Below are 13,743 nucleotides of genomic sequence, written 5' to 3' on the forward strand. Positions count from 1 at the left end.
AAAGACTCTTTGAAATGAGTGTGAGCATTCTCTTAAACCGTTAAGAAAAGGATGAGGTTCAAGAAGTAAAGATTATAATGGAATTGATACAAGGTAATGTTAAAAGTAAAGTTGTTGAGAATAGCGATACTAAACCTATCAATCCCGACCGATAAAGTTTCCACTGTCTTAAATGTTGGACACTAGAAAGGAAACTACCCCAAATTATTGAAGAATCAACAAGTTAGTTGTGGGACATCTAATGAGACCTTCTTCTTTAAATGTTTATTTGATTAAACATAAATTTTGCTAGTACTATTTCGTCAATATTAGAAACCAGTGGAGGTTTTCATCATTGTATTCGACACATAAGATGATTAGAATATGACGACTAGCAACAATAATGTCGAGAGATAGAGTAATTGTGTACTCAATCTAGTTTTTGGATTTAAAGTTGTACTTAATTGTGACTATTAAGTGCATAAACTCAAAATAAGAATATAAACTTGTTAAAGATACAAAAGAGGTTTCACTTTTGTGACTCTATACACCATAATTTGATGTATGGCTAGCCCATTATCAAGGTGATTATATTCTAAACCAAACTAGAATAACACATCATGTAGATGATGTAAGACTCAAATCGGTAACCCAAGATTAAACCTTAAATTTTGGAATGATGAACGCAAAGAGTTATCGAGTACTCTTGAAACCATTAGATTGTTAATGGTATATGCGTATCTTGTATTCAAAGCAAGATGTCTCGTGCCTTTTGGTTGAAAAGGAGATCGAGGTTGTAAATCATTGATCCATAATAGGTTGATCATTTTCTTTTACCAACGATTTAAGTTGATACTAATGTGTTCACTTAATAAGGTAAATAGAGAAATCTTTGAAGAAGTTCAAAGAGTTCAAGGAATCACGATTTAGTCGTGATAGGGGTTATCAAAGTGAAGACTTTGATATAAGCCAAACGAAATGTGATATAATATCACAGGTTAATCTCTCTTAACACGCATTATGGGATAATATGTGGTTGGATAAAGAATTCAAATGCTGTTCGATATGGTTTGGACTTCAATCAAGTTACCTTGAGTTACTTGATCCTTTTGGGGAATTTATCATTTTTATCTAAATTATTTTCCACTAAATCTAAACGAATCATATGAGATATGAAATGGTAATGTACCATGTTTGTAAGCTTACACAAGAAACAAATACTCACTTTTCCCTTTCAATTATCACGAGTACAACAAGTTTGTGGCTCGTGAAACTGTCTTTCTAAAATACAAGTTTATTCTTAGAAGACAGAGTGGGAGAAATTATTAAAGAGCCACAAAGAATGTTATATCGCTATCAACTGGTCTTTCTTGGCTACATGAGACGTTTTGTGAAAGACGTTGTTTCTTCAAAACCTAGGAGGTTAAAATCATCACTCGTTGAAGATGATGAATTAGTGTTACTTTTAGAAAGTAAATAGATTGTAACTTACAAAGAAATCATTTGATTCAAGTTGATTACTTCTAGAAAGTGATGGACATATGACTTACATGAGAATGTTTAAGTCACAACTCAATACAAGGCTTAGAGCCATGAAAATCCGAAATTAAAGGCTTGATTAGTTGCAAAGGGTTTTGCATTAATAAAGAGAGATTTCAAAGCTTGATTGGTAGCAAAGGGTTTTGCACTAGTTGAAATGCTTAAGTCTATTTGGATCTTCTTAGGGATTGTGTTTCATTATGAAATACATAGCGAGTGAATCTAAAACCCACTTCTTCAAAAGAAGGAATGTATTCAATACATGTCATGAGTTTTATAGATTCTTACAATCCTAAGATAATGTGAAACTTAAGAGAGGGTCTTAAGTAGGACATCAGTGAGTTGGAATCAATGCTTTGATTATATTATAAAACTTTTCTCGATAAGTCGAGAAGTTGTGTTTATACATGGAGTTTAGTGGGAGTTACGGAAATTTTAATTAGTCTTATATGTGGATGACATATTGATCATTGAGAATGATTTAAGACTTTGGAGAAATATAGTACATCTTTAATATCCGGATTTATGGAGATAAATCTACATGATGTTAGCGTCAAATAAGAAGTCTTATGTTTATAAGATTCATGACTAGTTCAATCAAGTTGAACATATTTGATTGATTCTATTCGCTTCCGCTGTCGAATCAATTAAATAGGAAATGATGTATAACACTTCATATACTTTGAGTATGATGAATTGTTTCAAAATCGAATTCAAGAAATAATTACCAAGTAGCCATATTGATTACCCTTAAGTACTTGCAGAAGCATTAAGGATATAATGCAAAGTGTTTTTGATGCAATTTTGTGTAAGGGTATTACACAAGTGACAATTGACAATTGAGATTGCGCATGGTTTCTGACAAAACCATAAACAAAACACATTAGGATGGTTAAGATACCATTGTGGCCATGTTAATTAAGAAGTAGATTTTCTAGAATCGTTCTAGGCAATAAAGAACAATGAGAAATATTTACAACGGAAATTGAGTACACTTGCAATCATGGGATGTGCAAGAAGGATGAGTCCCGCATACTGTGAAAACAGTGGGAGTTATTTTAAGGCTAGAAGGCCTATGTCTTGATTGGATCTCGACACGTACTCAGAAAGTTTTGTAATGCAAATGTATACATTACAAAGGAAAACGAGTATGTAGTAAGGTTGAGTAAGGTACAAGAAGTTGATAAAACCTACTAACCAAAGCCTTCTCATAGGCTAAACATGATGAGTCATGTCATTTCAATTGAATTAAAATGAACAACTACATACAAGATCAAATTATATTATAGAACATGAAATAGTAATCAGGCATTGACTATTCATATGTGATAATCACATTTGTCGTTCGAGTTTTTACTTTAAAAACTCCTTTTATACTTTGTTACATCCAAACGGGTTGTAGAGACAACATTGAACCCCGTTAAAGTGAACCCGGATTAACATGGTATTCGCCCCATAGTCACTTGTATGAGGTGACGTCTCGAAGTGACTAGAGTGTGATGCGATTGATGGCAAGTTCAAGTGTCATAGAGTCATGTGAGATGACTAGTCGATCACATAGGCAGATCGTTAGAACACTTTGTCCTGGCAAAGTGACCGCTTATAGAGTTCTGGCAAATTTATATAGCCTGGTCGTGGCGAGAGCTACTATAGTATTCTAATGAGTCGATTCTTTTGACTAAAGACTGTTCGCCTAAGGTGGCACAGTTTCAGATTAACTTTGATTTGTGTTACTACGACCTTCGTAATGGGGTCAAATGGGCATATTTTGGGTTATGATGGTTGTGGCTAGTCGAAGGGAATAAGTGCGATAGGAATTGTCCACCCCCTTGTCAGGGTTAAAACAATATCTCAGGGCCACTCGAGGAGTAATGAACTGGAAATGCGTGGCCACGCTCGGAAGGTATCTATGATAGATAAATCCGGTCAATCAGTTATTCTCCAGATCGAGGAAACCACTCTCGATATGATCACTTGCAAATACGACCCGAAAGACACCTTGCATTGAGTGGGAGATAGTAATAGGACAAGAGAATTGGTGACGCACACTTGTCGAGGACAAGTGGGAGATTGTTGGAATATGTGTCATCCGACAATAATGCGATCACAATTGTCGATCATAATGATCACATGTTTAAATCTCATTTTAAGAATACATGTGGGATGTAATATTTTTACAGTCAACTGGTCCACACATATCGGTAATGATTGGCTGACTAGAGTTTGACATTAATGTCGAGCGACGGTGGTGATCAGTTGATCCCCTTAGGTCATACCTATAGGGAAATACTCTTAATTGATTATTTAATTAATCGTATACCGATACGAGTTAATTAAATTGCTTAAAATTGACGGGTGATTTTGTGAGTATAATTAACGTATCTTATTGTAATATGATTAAATGAAACACGGTCTAAGTAATCGAATTGTTTTATTACTTAAATAAAATTGTTGTTTACGAAACAATTGAAACAGAATGAATAATTTATTATAAATACAAGTTGTTGTAATTTATAATTCTTTATAATTTGATAAACCATTTTGGTACAAGTAATCAAGAATTACTAGTTAATTTTGTATGTGACATATTTTATTAATATGTTGATTTTTAATATGTTAAAAATACATTGCATTGTAACATGTCATGTAACATGTAACATGTGACAAAATTGACAAATGAAAAAATAAAATGGACTACCCATTTTATCTCAAGTGTACCGAAAATTAGAGGGTCTTAGTGGATAAATTGTGTTGATTATTTTAATAAGGGAAAAACACAATTATTACACTCTATATGTAGCCATGCAAGCCTACTCTTCATTGGGAAGAAAATTGGATCCATGCATTGGCTCCTCATAGACCCTCCAACCGGTTTTCCCTATGGAAAAACTAAAATGTTTTCCTCAAATTTATTCATCACTTCAACTAATATTTTTCTAGAGTAAGAAAAATTAATCTCTCCATAATTTGTGAAAACTTAGAGAGATAAATACTCACAAATCCTTCATCTTGGCCGAAAAATTTTGAAGAGCCAATACATAATATTTTGTGTCAATTTTAAGTATAACTTATATTTTTACTAGCTCATATTTATATAAGTTTTTTAAGAGATTTCTTTGGGTATTCATCCTTGGGAGGGATTCTACACTTGAATCCTTGTTCTTCCATTTTAGGAGTGCTCAAGAACAAGTAAGAAGGAGATCTTACTTGTGCCCAATAATCCGAAATATCAATGTGAGATGATGATTTCTTCTTTATTTATATTATTGTTTGCATGCATAAGATCATCTTTTAATATTATGACTAAATTAAAATTATAACATTATGAATATGTTGAGTAAAGAGATATAGATTTCTAACAGATTCTTGCTAGGCGTCGATGTGATTTATGTGATTGCTATGAAGTGGCGAAAAGGTAGGGTTTCCCTACTCAGTTTCAGTTTATGGTTGTTTGTTTAATCATGTTATGTGATTACCATTGTTATGACTATCTTGTTCTCTTAGTTCAATTACGGTATTGAGATGGTGACGGTGGCGTTATTGGTATTACTGGTTTGTATTGTGGAGCCATTGTCGGGAGATGGTCTTCACCCCCATGTTCGCCCCTTGTGGCTCCCGTCACAAGGGGATGTGCACATTAATGATCTGGGTTTGCTCTTTGCGATGAGTGGGGCTTAGGTGGCAAGGCTGTGGTCTCCCGCTGGCGTTGCAGGTTACCCGTTGCGATGGGAACCATTGGATACTATGAGGTTGGAGTGGTGGAGCTCGGTAATCGATGGTCTTGAGTTTGTATGTTCCGTTGAATTACCTTACTTTAATGTCTTTATATCGTGTTACTGACTTGTGTGGTGTTTCTTCTTGTTATCTGTGTCTGCGGTGATCCATTTGATATTGCCGGCAAATGGTGAGCAGTGAGACTTTTCAGGTTGCTATGGTTGCTGTCTCGATGTAGCTGTTGGGTTGGAGAGGTTGCATGACATAGAGTCAATATTTGGTTGATAATAGTTTCACTAGTTGTATTTTCTTATGCTGTCATAGTTGAGTTCTTCTTTTGTTTCCGTTGTAAGTTGTAAAGAGATTATTAATTGTTCTTTTATGGTCTGTTTAATATAGTTACCTCGGGCAACCGAGATGGTAACGCCCTTACTTATTGGGGGGGTATTGTGAAGACTCATTGGTAAGTGGGGGTGTTACAATACGGTCTCTCATGGGAACCTGATCTCTCATTGTGGATTCCTAGCTCAAGTACACCAATGGGATTCTCAAAAGGTTTCTTAATGTATGAGTACTTCCTTTCAAATATTCTTCTACCCTAGGATTTTCAATCCCTCTTCTTCTTAATATGTTTAACCTTCTTGTCGTTGCTTCAATCTCGTGATCAGTCTCAATATGTTGACCTCTACGGGATTGTTTACTCATGCAAGTTGGCCTACACACTCAAATAGAGAGTTAATTAAACAAACGGCACACCAAGTTGTGCAAAATAGAACAATAATCTAGTCTAGACACTACTAAAATGTTCTAATATCATGGCTCCCTGGCAACGGCGTCAAAAACTTGATGATTATTTTAAAAACCGCAAGTGGACAATGTTTTTGTAGCACTTAGGGGTCGATTCATGGGGAGCAACTATGCAATACTAGTCAATTTAGTACTTGTGTTTAGCTAAATCGAAAAAGTTGAGGTTGGTTCACTGTCTAAGATTCTAAACTAATTAAGATGAAATGCAAATTAACTAAATGAAAACACTAATTATAGCGATTAAATAATATGAGGTTGTAAATCAATAGATTAAAGGGATGGAACCCGATTTCTCCACTGACATTCATTTCTACAAGCTTAATTCGCGTTAATCAATCATTAAGGTCATAATAAGGAGGAAGACGGCTCTAGGTCGCCAAACACCTCCCTTGCGGTCTCGTGTTTGGACAGTAGTGACTCCTACTCACCTTCCTTTCTGGTTCGCGAGTTGGGTTTCTAAATACAATCCCCCCCCCCCCCCCCTTCCTCCCAATTTTAAGAGTAGTTTAAAATAGATTTCGATCATTAATTACGTACGCATCATAAATCCGAGTCATCTCCCCCCCTCCTCCTCCTCCCGAAGGTCGATTTCAAACTCTAAAATGAAGGTGTTCTCCCAAGGTTCTACCTTTTGATCCCAACCTAGGTTAACAATTAGTTAGCTAGATTACCCAACTCTAAGCCTAATCTACTTTCGCCAATGGACAAGGGTCCAAAATCAAATTGACCTCCAACTAATCTAAATCACAAGCCAAACCCTTTAATTCACCCTTTTTACCACCTAAATGACCAACTAATTAGGTCTTAATCAAGTAGAATACTTATGTTAGGGATAACCGAATCCTAGTAAGAGGACTACTCACTAATCATGTTGATTAAGACTAATAAAAATTGACACTTTAACAATTAACATGTTATTAAATTAATTTCTACAATTAATCATGCAATTATTAACAAGGATGATGATAATTGACTAATTAAGCTATAATTAAAGTGAAATCAAATATAAAGGTGGTAACTTTAACTACAAGGAAAGTAAGAGAATTACTATCTACCTTCTCTTTTCTACCTTCTCTTCTACCTTCTCCTCTCACAACCGATTAAAATATCGTTTCTTTTGCTTTGTTCACTTGCTTTTCGACCCCACACCGTATATACTAAATTAATCAATTGTGAGAGGAAAAGGGAGAAGGTCCATAGCACCACTCGAAAAGTAAATATTGAAAGATAAGACAACAATAAACTAGGAAAATGAAATTGGCAGAACAAAAGAAGAAATTAAAAGAAGGAAAAGAAGTATACCAACAAAAAGATGAAGGAATTAATAATACTTAATTAATTGCTTGAGAAAAATGAAGAACAAAGGTTAGATCGAATTCTCTGCAGCAAATGCTTAAACCCTAAATTTTTTTGTAGACATTTTTCTGTGAATCGCAGACAAAATAGCCTCAAAACCAACACATTATAAACTCGGAATAGATAAGGATTGTGCTAACAAAACATGGTACTGCACATTTGAACTAATTCTGCTGCAACTACAAAATTACATTTGTACATTGTACAATCCGAAGGTTTGACAGGGTAATAAGTTCAGATTTCTTCCCCAGACTCGGATTGCATTTCAGACTCAGAAAATTGATTTACTTCAAAACCAAAACTCATCTCTTGGCTTACCATTTCAGCAAGATCAGGCCGGTTCGCATTTGCATACGCATTTATAATAGCATTGAGTAAGGACTCATTGGTCTCAATTTCTCGACTTTTGAGCTGCCCATAAACCCGCTTCACACCTTCAACCATGTTTGCTTTTCCATAACACTCCACAAGATGGATGTAAGTAATCAAGTCCGGTTCATATCCCTCGTCTTGCATCCTCATAAAAAGATTCAAAGCCTTGTCAGTTTCTCCACATAACCCATAAGCATATATTGCAGCATTATACGCAAAACGGTCAAGGCGGTAATTGACTTTAGTAAATGCCTCACAAGACTCAATTGCTAAACCAAGCAAACCCACTACCGAAAAAACACAGGCGACAATAGCGTTCCTTGCATAAGGTCTCCCTTCTCGATATGCTGCCTCCAGTTGATGGACAGCTTCACCTGACATCCCACCCTTCTTCAATACTGTAAATAATACCTTGAAGGTACTACTATCAGGCTGTAAATTTCGAGATATCATCTCACGCAAAAGCTCACCACAGTCAGCTAGTTGGCCATTCGTTGCATAGCATGCCATCACCTTGGTAAATGTTACAGAATCTGTGAGTAAGCCAGATAATTTCATTTCCTCGGCAACTTCAACGGCTTCATCAAGCATCCCCATGTTCTTGTATAACCTCATCATGGTAGCATACGTTACACCATCTGCTTGACCATTTTGCCTCAACTTATCAAATATGAGTTTAGCCTCAGAAATAATGCCCACATCAGCATAAAGATTTATCATACTATTAGAAGCAACTATATCAGGACCACCCTTCAAGTGTTTCAATGACTCATATGTCTCTTGCGCCTTCTCTATGTATCCTCCCTTGCTAAATGCCTTGATAAGTGAAGTCAACACAATTTGGTTTGCCGTTATCCCATTATCCTCCATCAACCGATAATAGTGTAAAGCTTCATCTGTCCTACCAGCTTCCGCAAACCCATCAATCAAAGCCCCATAAACAACTTCGTTCGGCTTTATCCCAGCTTTTGACATGTCATGAAAGATAGCAATGGCATCGGACAACAGACCAAGGCGTGCATAGCAAGCAATCACAGCAGAAAATGTCTGGCAGTGTGGCTTTAATTCAGCTTCCTGCATTTGGGCCAAAATATCTTTTGCTAGGTCCACTAGATCACCTCCGGCAAGCATTTGAACCAGAGAATTGTAAGTGCACTCATCTGGCCATGTTCCAAGATTTCTCATGCTTCTGAAAACGGACAAGGCCTTTTCATAAAGTTTTCCCTTCCCAAATGCTTTGATCACAACATTATATTCCAAGACATCGTTCTTTTTTCCCGTCAAGTCCCTTTTCGCATAAAAAATTTCCTCTGCCTCCGCCCAAAGCCCCATTTCAGCATAAACATCCATGATTGCAGCATATGTCCTCGTTGAAAATCCTCGGCCAATCTGACACTTGTCCAAAAACATTTTCCCCTTCTCAAGAAATCCCAAGTTTACATACATCTTTATAATACCTGGAATAGATTGTTCATCAATTTGCACACCACATCTTTCCATCTCTCGGATCACTGTTTCTACCTCATTTGCCCTTTGCCTCTCACATAACATAAGTAGGACAGCTCTGTGAGTCACCACATCCGGGATAAGATTAATTTTCCTAATTTTCCGGTACCATTGCAAGGCAGCTTCCACATTTCCAGCTTGAGCATAAAGAGAAATCAATGTATTATAAGTTTTAGTATCAGGTGAGAGCCCCCTTTCTTCCATCTTCCGAAGCAAAGCCTCAGCTTCTGACATGGACCCATGGGTTCCCGAAATGTGAATCATAGTATTGAATGTAATTTTATCAGGTGAAACCCCTGATCTCAACATATCAGCAAACACTTCAGCAGCAGCATTCACACGACCAGCTTTGCCATATAAATCAATAAGTGTGTTATAAGTAGTAGTAAGTCTAGGCTTTTTAGGAGTACTTTCCGTTTCCATAACAGCCATCTCTGAAGGTGAATACCTTCCTCCTATCTTGAACAACTCGGTGGAAAGAAAATATTTAGAACTTATAGGTTCCAAGTCATCCGATTGAAACTTGTTGGCATCAAACAAATCTAGGGATTTCACATCAAGCTTCCCATCACACCAATCCTTGTAAAACCTATCAGCCATATCAAACTGTTTAGCATCCTTGAGCACCTTGACTACGGTACTCATAGTCACTTCATCAGGGAAAATCCCTCGTATCCTCATATGCTTAATCCATAAAAGAGACTCCTCAACAAGCCCCGCCTTTCCATACACATCAACAAGCATACTATAAGTATTATTCGTAGGCAAAACGCCACCTCTTGCCATCTCAATCCAATACAACCTCAACTCATCCCATCTCTGAGCACGACCTAACGAACGCAACACGATATTGTAGTGAATAACATTAGGAGCATAATCTTTCTGTGACCGCATCCAATTAAAAACCCTAACAACTCTTTCCCAACTCCTCTGCTCTTTCAAAATCACAGTTTGCTCCTTAGGATTCAATTTCCCAACATACAATTTGAGAACTTTCTCAACATCCTCTTCACCATTCAAAGACTTCAACACTACAGGCAAATCACCCCCATATTTCTTCCGCTTAACATTATTATTATTGTTATTATTATTATTATTATTATTACTATTACTAAAACCAGGAGCTTTAGAGGGCAAAATCAATGCATTTCTAACACACTGAAGCTTAAACCCTAAAAAAAACCTCGACCCAGATGAAATTTTACGGTGATTAACAGGTTTTGTAAGCGAATTAGCAGTAAAACATAGAGATTTAGGTGGGTTATGAGAAGATAATCCACTACTAAACCCTAGATAAACCCAAGGAGGTTTGAAAGGGGAATAAAGGGAAGAGAACTTACATGGATCGTGAAAATCATTGTAACCTAATTCTCTGGAGCGTGAATGACAGTGGAGAATCATACCACTCAAATGTCTATCTTTCCTTCTCTTACAAATTAATTGATTTTCTTTGTGGAATGTCTGTCAATTTTCAACACCGTCCACAATTCAGGGGTTCAAGCATACAAGCCTTTCTCCATATTTTTCTTTTAAATTAAATTTTGAAAAAAAAAATGCATTTGGATTTTAGATTAAAATTTAAAATCGACTAATCAATCTATCAATCTATCAATTTATATATAGGTTTTTTTGTCAAAAACTACCTTATATTTAGAGGTATTTGTAAAAAAACTACCTTATATTGTTTTTCTTGTTTTAAACTATCTTTGTTTTCTCTTATCTTGGTCAAAAACTACCTAAGCTCACGAGATGACGAGATTTAATCGATTTAGCGACATTAACCTATCTCACATAACCCTGTTAACATCAAACAACAATGGTCAACCGCATAAAAACCACGATTTAACTTCAGATGACCAAGATTTATGTTTTTCACATTTCAATAATAACTACTAGCATCTACTAAAATTAAGCGTAAGTACATCATGACTTCCCAAAATCTGGTCTAGGCATGATTTAAACATTAAAGAGTCGTATGAGATAGTTTAAAGCCCAAAAACTAACCAAATTTGTCTATACTATTAGCATTGGTAGTTATTGACCAAAAATAAAGAAAACAAAGGTAGCTTATTGGAAGGATGGAGGTAAAGAGGGGACGTCATGGGAATAGTCTTTGGACCACCCAAATGCCCTTTGAGTTTGCCGTCATCATTGGTCATGATGTCGGCTGATCTTTGTATTTTCGTTTTGAATGAATTTTAATCGAACCTCGCTCTCGATACCATGAGAAGTTCTATGCTCTGTGAATGTGATGAATTTCTTATTATGCCAAGATTGTAATACTACGGATTTTCTTTGGTGACTACTCGACCGAGTAGAGCCTACTCGGCCGAGTAGTGCTGTTGTTATAGTCTGTTTCGGTTCTGCCGAGTAATACTCGGCCGAGTATAGTGAATACTCGACTGAGTAGTGGATACTCGGCCGAGTATACACTTTACTCGACCGAGTATCCGGTCTGGCGAAGCGTATTTTGACGGTTTGATTAGAGAATGTTTAGGGTTATTTTATATCCCGCGTCAGTTTCTAAAACCTCATTTTCAAACTTCATCATTTTACGTTTACCCTAATTACTTCCTAATCATTCCCTAGCATCGTGGTGTGTGAAATCTTCGTGGTTCTTGTGTATAATTCCCCATTCTACTGTTGGTAAGTTCTATTTCTATGTTGTTTGTGTACTTTGGGTTACTGTATACATATATGGAATTGGGAATATGGGGGATTTGTGCAATGTGTAATTGTGTGATGTGATCATTGTATAGGAGAAGACTTCGTAGAGGAGCCTTTCTGATTGTCCGAGTTTCGTGCTACTGTTGATTGCTAAGGTAGGGTTTCCTACTCGCCATCTTGTTCATTGTTAAGGCATGGTTGTTTTGTAAATATTGTTATCTGCTGATCATCGGAGTATGAGTGTTGTGGTGACGGTGTTGGTGTGGAGATGTTGTGACGGTTGTGATGTTGTGTGATTATGATTGTGGTGGAGTCACTTGCGGGAGTGGCTTCACACCCTAGTTCGCCCTCCGTGAAACCCGCCACGGGAGGGGATGTGCACATTAAGGGACAGGAATTGTTAGTCGCTCGTTGATGAGCTGGACTAGGTGGGAGCGGTTGCGGTCACCCACTGGCGGCGAGGATTACCTGTTGCGATGGGTAATCTGGCAGGGCTACACACTTTGGTGTGTAGTCGGTTACTGTGTGAGATCGGGAGACTGGAGTTGGAGGATGATCAGCTGGTTATCTCGTCTGTTTGTCTTATATTGTTTGAGTAATACTGACCCCGTTGTTGTTTGTGGAATCTGCGGCGATCCATTCGGGGATAGTGAGCAGGCTTGACAGCTATTGCTAGTGGTGAGCTTGGAGCAGTCATGAGAGCGTTGTCATCACCCGTCATAGCATCACCGTCCGAGTCTTAGTTTTGATTTTATTAGTTGACAGACATTGAAGTTGTATTGTTGAATCAGTTTTTGGATTTTGGTTTGATGTAAACTTTAACCCTTTATGGCATTTACTAAATGTGCTCAGTTCAGACGCCTTTGATATGTACTAACCTCGGGTAACCGAGATGGTAACACACTTTCATGGTAGGGTGGTCCTAGTAAGACACCTTGGTATGAGGGGGTGTTACAAAGATGATATACACGTTCTTTATATACAACTCTTCCACAATCACAATCTTTGACTATCCTACTTATTAGGTAACTAAATATATACATTACCTAAGATACAAAAATAGTATACAATATGAGATCCTAATATTATCACAATAATATCAAAAGATATTATTCTTTTACACAAAATAAGTCGTTCGATTGCATGACTTGTGCATACCTTGTCATGTATCCTGGATTTTTCCTAAAAATTTGCATTCTAAGGGTTGGCTTGATTATTTTAGGTAATTAAGCAAGATAAACCATAATTATTACTCTCTTCATCCCTGTTAATAGTTACGCTTACTTTATTTTTCCCTCACAAAATAAAACAAATGTAAACTATTATTACGACAGAGGAACTAATCCGTAATATATACATAATACATCAAAGAATTACTGATAGAGAATAAGACTAGGTTGTTAAATACTAGAATTAACCTACCAAATTAACAATTTATAAGCCAAACTATACTCTAGATTACTCTAATGGATAAAGCAATATAGTGCAAGTAAGGGTCGATCCCAAGAGAAGGACTTTTAAGCTAAAGACTTGAATTGTAAACTATTGACTACTAATTAGGACTCTATGGACTAATCAAGATACTAACCACAATCAAGACCTGCTAATTATGTTTATCAACAAACAATGATTATGAACAATGGTTAACATGTAGTATGACATAAATGGAGAAAGTTTGGTTTTGAAGTAGTATAAGGAAAAGTAAAGATGCAATTTTTATCATAGAAGCAAAACAACAAACACTAGATATGCAACAATCAAATATGGGAAAGACTTGATGTAATTCTCTCTTAGTAATCCAAC

At 36.5% G+C, this 13,743-nt stretch overlaps 1 protein-coding gene across 1 annotated transcript; it reads right to left on the reverse strand.

Annotated features, from left to right (window-relative positions):
- Window positions 1-7,409: 7,409 nt before the first annotated feature.
- LOC141612340 (pentatricopeptide repeat-containing protein At1g73710) lies at window positions 7,410-10,834 on the reverse strand. The gene has a single exon (XM_074431093.1). The coding sequence runs from the start codon at window positions 10,672-10,674 to the stop codon at window positions 7,630-7,632; it is 3,045 nt and encodes a 1,014-aa protein (XP_074287194.1). The 5' UTR covers window positions 10,675-10,834; the 3' UTR covers window positions 7,410-7,629.
- Window positions 10,835-13,743: the final 2,909 nt, after the last annotated feature.

Source organism: Silene latifolia, chromosome 11 (assembly GCF_048544455.1).
Source record: "Silene latifolia isolate original U9 population chromosome 11, ASM4854445v1, whole genome shotgun sequence".
Taxonomy (NCBI): domain Eukaryota; kingdom Viridiplantae; phylum Streptophyta; class Magnoliopsida; order Caryophyllales; family Caryophyllaceae; genus Silene; species Silene latifolia.